General features: G+C 30.8%; 1 protein-coding gene across 50 annotated transcripts in view; it reads left to right on the plus strand.

Moving 5' to 3' along the window:
• LOC139489348 (single-stranded DNA-binding protein 3-like) overlaps positions 1-6217 on the plus strand; it is a 77686-nt gene extending 71469 nt beyond the window's left edge. For 24 of the 50 annotated variants that reach the window (XM_071275870.1, XM_071275713.1, XM_071275773.1 and 21 more), the window contains one exon: positions 1307-6217. In XM_071275870.1, coding sequence (XP_071131971.1) covers positions 1307-1414 — 108 coding nt within the window. In that variant the 3' untranslated portion in view covers positions 1415-6217. Of the gene's footprint in view, positions 1-269 lie in introns of all 50 variants that reach the window. The other 26 variants (XM_071275822.1, XM_071275953.1, XM_071275901.1 and 23 more) reach the window with 3 other exon arrangements.
• Positions 6218-8235: the final 2018 nt, after the last annotated feature.

Below are 8235 nucleotides of genomic sequence, written 5' to 3' on the forward strand. Positions count from 1 at the left end.
ACAGTTTACTTGTGTGCATCTGTAGGTGTTTTCAATAGATGGAAATTATCAAAGCATTTTAAATAGTAGTAGCATTTCATTTTGTATTTATATAATCAGGAACTGGTTCTTAAGCAATAATTGAGAGGGAATTTCCACGTTTTACGGACAAGCACAGATACATCATCAAAGATTGTCGAATTATATCATGTACATATTTACAGATCTGATGAAATCACCTACAGTTGCATATAAATCCATATAATGAATGAAATCAACCATATTTGCAGGTATGGCTTGATTCCCAGTAGTAGGCGCAGTTCAATCGACATTGCTCAGACAGCACTTATCTCGTTCTAAAAATAGATCTGATGAAAGAATTTCTTTCTTTTGTACTAATCTGATTGTAAATTGATGATATTGTTTTATTTATTGTATGTTACTGTATATACGGTGTTTTGTCTGTGTGTATGACTCTTTAACCATCACAATACATGCTTCATTTTCACCAACGGCTACCTAATCTCTTTGCATGCCAGATCTCAAATAGCTTCTTTCTGTCATAACTATTGCTTGTCATTTTAAGTTTGTTTTTCCTCTTTTTATATTTTGACTCATTTAGTTTCTTTATTTACTTATATTGCTTAATCTGAATAAAGACAGAATATAATCAAACAATCTTGATGGATAACGCTAGGTGTGGATCCAAGATGACATAGTGGACTAACACGGAGTGGAGTGGATTAGATGGGTGTTTTTAGTAGATGAAGTTTTGGATCCACACCTATTACATGAAATTGTTGCCCAGTGTTTTCTTGTATGGTCGTCAGTTCTTTGAATGCTGATCCAAATCACACATGTTTACATCACCAAAATGAGCATGTCTGCACATAAGAGAAAGTCGATTAGAAAGAGAAGGGTGCTGGTTTCTCTCAAGTCAGTCAAGCATGTCAATTGAAGCACCAACTAATATACATCTCTCATCCTAATCCAAAGTCATCTGAAAATTCTCACTTTCAAATCATCCAGTATACTGTCTTTCTTCTGGTATATTTTATAGCATGACTTAACGTCTGTAGAAATCATTTGTTGTCAGCATGCCAAAGTAAGACAGGTGATAATTTTTTTAAACTTTCACATACCTGTCAAAAAAGAAAATTAAAATTCTTCAAAAATTAGATATCAGTAGGGGAGTACACTGTTTTTTTATCAAAATTTGCACATTTGGTCACAGTTTTATTGATGGGTGCACTCGATTCAACCTGCTATAAGGTGCATTTGACAGGTGTGTGGGACCTCAACTGATAGATCTGTTGTACCTTTGCAGGAACACAATGAATCTGCTGCAATCCTAAAGATAAAAGAATCTATGCAGGAAGAGGCAAAACGATTTGAAAAAGACGATCACCCAGAATATAACTTTATGGCACCATGATAAAAAAATCTCGCGTAGAATTGTTAACAATAGTCATGTAAATTATAATTGTTATTTATAATTTTTTTTGTACACATATGACATTTTATCAGTCGCGTTAAGCATGCATTTCTTTCTCGGAACTGTATGTGTTTGGGTAGGGGGGAAATATGATATCTCTATGGTGCTGTTCCATTTATCATTTGCTACATAATTGGATGGTTTTACTAAAGATGGGAGCCTAGTACACATCATTCCAGTACGAACAAAAAACTCGTGTTTAGAATCAAATAAGTCAAAATTAACACCTGTTCTTGTGATTTTGGAAATTTTTTATTTAAACCATTTTATTTTCTAGTCGTTAGCGCCTGATTGTCGTGCCTAACCATGAACGCTTTTGTTTAAGTGCTATTCTCCTTGTTTTTATTCACTTTATATTAAATCATATTTTTTCAGAACTGCCAAATTTCATTGGTGTATGGTTTGTAGGGTGCTTTTGTTTGAATTTCTTGGTGCAAGAAAAAAATGCATTTTATAACTCATAAAACTACTCATTTTTTACGAATTATTTCGCTCCTTATCTTGGTCAAATCTTGCATTGTAAGCAAAGGGTAAAAGGTTTCATAAAAGAGGACAAGATTGAATTTGTCAGGTTATTTTAAGGGTACATCAGGATTGTTTGAACAAGGAATAGTCTTTTAAGCCAAAGCTGCCTTTATGTTATATCATTTTAGCTTGTAGAAAGCTAATTATGTCTTTTGCTTTAGTATTAACATGATTTAACAGAATTTTATACTCATTTTCTTCCTTTTTTGTTAATCTGCATGACCATTTTGATGATGAAGCCCTTCATTTCATGGGCTTTGTGTAAAAATGATGGACATGTGAAAAAAATTGGGTATGATGCAAAAAAGAAAATTATCATTATTTCCAGCTGATTATTAAAAAGTTTGGAAAGTGTGAATGTTTTGAAATTCATGATGTCAAGACATAAAACCACAGATAATAATTGCTATTTGTTAAAACATATTTCTACTGTATGATAGTCTTTCCACTTTTTACAGCTTTCCTTTTTACTAATACGCCATTTGATGGCCAATCTTCACACTTGGCTTTTGGCTTAGAGATTATTCTTAGGTTTGCACATCCTAAAAATGGTATAAACCAGGGAAATAGTACAATCCCAATACAAGTTTTTTTTATCGAGAATAATGACTTAAATGTAGAAATTAAAAAAAAAAAGAACATGACGGGGAGAAAAAAATTCAAGTCAATTAACATGTACACTCTATAAGAAAATTATGAAGTAAAATTTGAGATTGAAATGGTTTTTGGGATGGGCATACTTTACCAAAAAAAAAATTGTTTCTGTTCTTTGGTAGGGATGTTGTCTCTTTGAAACATTCCTTATTTCGATTCTTAATTTTATTGTTATTTAACATCGGACTTGTACGATATTTTCCTGGTTTATCCTGATCTGCACTTCAAGTAGACTTGATTATAAGATTATATTGTGTTGTACTTTATCCATGGTGATGTTTCCTCCCATTGGAACCAAAGAATATAAAGAAAGATAATCCTCACCAACTTCTATTGGTGTCATTTCTATAAAAGGTAAGTCCAGATTCTCCTGATTTCTGATGCAATTGAGAATTAATTAAGAAAGAAAAAATTTACTTTGAAATTTGACAAACTAGTGCTTCAGATCAAATTTGTCAAATATTTCCATTGCTAGAACAATCATTTATTTTTGAAAATTTTCACCATCTGATTGTTTTGAAAATTCTACCTTTAGGCCACACAAATGTATTTGTGTAGGAAACCACCATGGATAAAAGTAATTAAACAGAAAGAGAATATTTTGTACTTAATTAATCTTATTTACTGTCAGGAATTTGTAAAAGATTCAAGATATTTATTTCTTGTGCAGCCTTCTTTGCAAAGACCTCTCAGTCTTGTACACATTTTCTTTTGAGTGCAAATTATTTTTCAGATTGTTGCTGGGCTATTTAAAAATAATTTTGATATGTAACTTGTAAGCTGTTGATGTAAACATGATAGCTGTTGGTGGCCATCTTGAAAGCTGCGGATGTTCAATTTGATAGTTGTTGAGGTCAAAGTTGACAGCCAATGACAGCTGTTGAGGACGGAACGTTAGATTAAGGCTCTTCACCTGAATCAGCCGACTTATTTTTATTTCAACAGCTTTTTAAATAGTCCATGTAACAATCTATAAGTGATTTGACCTCTTAACGAAACTAATTATATAATGAGATACATATTTTTGTAGTTTTCGCAATAGATCAAAACTGCTTTCTTACTAATGATGTTTAATATTTATCTTGGAAAACTTTACTACTTTATAGTCTGTACTTCTTTTTCCAAACCACAGCTCTTGAATTTTTACTTAGAATCTGTGGGTTCAACATTGTAGCCAATTTTTGTAAAAGGTCTGTGGTTGTGACTCAAATGTGGGGAAATCATTAATATTTCATAAATCTTAACTGGTACAATTGTTTATATGAAATCATTAAATTTCAAAACTGTGTTGTAATTTTAAATATTGGTATCTCATTTTGGCATAATATTTTTTTTTCTGTTATATTTGTTTCAAAACCAAAGACTTTAGTTCTTTACTTTAAGCTGTGCTAGTTTAGGAATCTCAACAAGGATGTTTTTATTTCTTTAAAGCCTTCAATTTTTTTTAATATTGCAAATCCTTAATTTACTTTTAGGGCACCCAATCAACTTCTGTGTTTGATATTCACTTGTTTATAATTCACCTTTTCATTTTTACGTGACCGAAAGACAATTTATTAAGTTGTACTGATCTTGGTTGCAGTTTTCTTTTGTTTAGGTTGTAAGGATTTTTCATATTTACATTTATGTATTGAACATGTGACTTCATGGATCATGTGACTGTCATCACATGTGTGATCTCCCATGTGACATTAGTCATGTGACATTGGTCAGATGACTTAACTTGTGTGTCAGATAACCATTGTGCGACTGTATGGATAGAATTTCATATTGAGTGTATTTATATTTGTACCATGAAAATCATTCATCAAATAGGAAGAAAGTTGTTGTGATTTAGGAAATAAAAGATGAGAGAGAATGAAATTGCATCGTGTTTATTTATAGTAAAGTCTCATGTAGTTACATTTGCAATACTTGTACATTCATGTGAAGTTAAATGTTCTGAATTTTTAAATTTTTTATAAACAACATATGTACAAATGACATTTGTGTTACCATAGTAACTGTAGATTTGGTGTCATATTTGATTATGGAAAAAACCATGTAAACATTAAATTTTTGTTGTCCATTTTTGTAGCAGTAGTGCTGTTAAAAAACTGTGAAGACAGTCATCCTTGATATTTTTCCAAGCGTCATGTAGGCTTTGGGAATTGAAAACAAGCACAATTTGAAACTAGCAAATAATCCAGTTGAACTGCCATAATTCAGTTGAACTGCCAATCTTCAAAATGTTTATTTACGGGAGTTTAAACTTTTCAACATATCAGAAAATTGATTTTACTTCAGATAAACTATAAATATAATTTGGATGAATTTTAAATGAATCTGTGGAACAGAATTTTTTATGATTAATATTTGATGAAGCTTTGTGATGTTTATATTTGTTAAGTTATGATAAAGCCTTTACATTGCCGACAAATTATGAAAACAAAATGTTAATTTAACTAGCATTTATTGTGTTTCTAGAAGGTTGAAGAAATGAGAAATTGCCACTTCATGTTATTATTATACAAAACTTTGTAATTATAAATCTAGAAAATGTCATTATTTATTATTTTCTAGATTCTCATCTCTGCTAATTCAATAATATGCCACAAACATCAAATTTTCTGACTTCAAATTTTGATAATATAAAATAAATTTCATGTTAAACCAGAAAACAGTTCACCTCTATATACTGGTAAATATAATAAATAATAAAAAAAAACTTTTCCGACACATCATTTTGTAATGGTTTTATTAGAATTTAGGCCTAAAAATTCATACCCAATATAATGCCATAAGAAGACTACCTCATACTGAGGGTTTTTCAGCAGTAAAACCTTCAATTTTAAATATTCTGTCAAATTCCACATACAGTGAAATCCACTGCACCATAGTTTACGCAAAGTCTCTGAAGAGTTGTCTCCCATTCTTATTTATTTTTAGGTCATAGAAATGTGATGATTGTTTACATTTATCATAGGTTAATGTTGATACAATTGCAGCTATTAAAATTATGCATTTTAACTCATAAGACTCATAATTCATGTCAGACAGTTAGAATAGTTAAATGACCAAATTCGCATCATTAAATCTTAAGTTGTGACCAACGCCATTTTGTTTGTATGAAATCATTTTTTTTATATAAAAAATAAACAAAACATACAAAGCATATCAAATGCAATTCTGTCAACACTAACGGATGATAAATGATTTTGTTTATATATATATATTTGTTGAACAAAACTTGTATTTATTACCCATTGTTTATAGATCTGCAATGCTTTGTAAATTGCCGTATACATATTTTTATGAACGTCATTGATGTAAAGGGAGATGAATCATTGTTTTTCTTTTGTTTATTTTTCGAAGCCCTCATCATCATCATCATATCTTTTTTTTTCTTTATGTTTACAAACCACAAACACATTTCACAATCAAAAGACAATTTGGCAATATTGTAATATAAAAATCATTTTACACAGGAGGTCTGTGTTGTAATGTTGTGTATCGTGTCAACTGTAGTGATGAGGGCTCTATATATATATATGATGTTAATAAAATATCAGAGAGACCATGCAATCATTGTCTTCTTATTATTTAAAATTGGCTGCTTCACTTGCACATTAAAGGCAAAAGATATTAGGAATGGTGAACTGACATAAGAGGTCTTTAAACACATTAGCTCCAAATGAAGATAGATAGATATTACTTGACAGTAGGAATGAATGTACTGAAAAGATGTACAAGATAATATATTTGAATCATTTAATTTTTTTGGGCAAATGTATGGTTTGAACGATATATGACAAATGCCTTTTATCCTTGATTTTATGCTTATGTGTTAAATCTGTGTGATTATTTGTTATCATAGATCATCTGAATATACAATATTAAGTTGAGAATAGAAAGGGGGATGTGTCAAAGAGACAAAACAAAGCTGTATGGAAGATATTAGTTCAAAGTTTATTCAAGAAACATATTTCTTCCTGTTATCCTGAATTTTATGCTTTTAAAGGTCAATTGTAAAATATGTGTACTGTAAATTCAAAAATCATTGCGTGCATTTATTATTGCAATTTTGCCATATTAGACTAAAATGCGATTTTATATTTGCCATATTGAGTAAAAGAAATAAAAACAACACAATAATTTCTGAATTTACAGTAATTGTTTCATTTATATCATATGGCCTCCAGCACATGGGTTCCTTGAATCAATCTACAGCCAGGGTAAACCCCAAACCATAAAATTATTATTTGCTTCTCCACAAGCCACATAGGATTAAGAAGTAAGGGCAGACTTTGCTCAAGTCAGTAAAAGGTTTCAATAGAATATTGTTTCTTGAGGACTAGTACCTTCTGAGCTAACATGAAAAATATTTGACTCTATGATGAAAATTTGAGAATGGAAATTGGGGATGTAGACTACCATTCTCTAACTTTAGTTTGCCTCAACCAAATGTTATGAAACCTATATATTTTCACAAAACACAGAACAAATTAGAATTTAGGGGTGTAAAATTTTGTTCAGTTCTGGAGTTGTGTGTCCTTTTATGAAGTTATATGCTAGCTGGGGCATCATCTGTGTCCCATGGACACATTCCCCATTTATTGAACATAGAAGTCAATCAATCTAAATACTTAATTTGGTGTTTGGAGCACTTTTGTACCCGATTACTGACCAACATGCCAGGCGTTGTCATAATACTTTCGTGCACAATTATCGTACTTTGGATTCATTATTATTCATTGGATACCAATTTCCATGGGTTTTGTGGGTACAGGTAAACCACTAGTTCAAATGTTCAATGAATAACATTTTCAATAGGCTTTGTATACAGCGATAGACAAAACCAAGAAATCAAATATCCATGAAAAAGCAAGTTTTTAGTAATCCACAAAAATAAATGGATCCACAATAATCAGACCCAAACATCAACCAATAAATACATTTTGGGTTTGGCTTTTCCGGCACAAATATTGTACTCTGAGTAACAAATAAAAATTTATGATCGAGGGTCTAGGTCTTGTAACTGTCATATTCTATAATCCAGTGGTCATCTGCTAAATATTTTATAATCCAGTGGTCGTCTGCTAAATATTTTATTTGTTTTCTGAAATTTAAGTTTGCTTTCATTGAAGAGTACACCATCTCGTCAGACTTTACACAGAAATTCATGTTTTCTCCTGCATTATGAAAAGTGAAAAGTAAATATCTGATAAAATTACAGAAACTAAAAGATATTGATACTAAACATTTGGAACATTGGTGACCATTTAGTAATATACTGCTTGTTGTTGGCTTAATCCACTGTGGTTAATATTTAATGCATATTCAGGACAAAAACAAATTAATAAATCTCCAGAATATGGTTGCAATTCACCTCTATCCTATCTACTAGCAGCAATTTTCACTTGGGTTACATTTATTTAGTCTTTAGTTCTGTATATTTTGTGGGTTTGTTTGTTTTGGGAATCATAAATACACTGCAATCAAATTATTGTAGGCAATGGCTGGTTAGTTATGTCTAAACCACTTTTCCACTTGTGTTTTGGAAAAACACACAAAATAAAGCAGTGAAATGACGCCCATGAAAT

This window comes from Mytilus edulis, chromosome 1, assembly GCF_963676685.1.
Source record: "Mytilus edulis chromosome 1, xbMytEdul2.2, whole genome shotgun sequence".
Classification (NCBI taxonomy): Eukaryota; Metazoa; Mollusca; class Bivalvia; order Mytilida; family Mytilidae; genus Mytilus; species Mytilus edulis.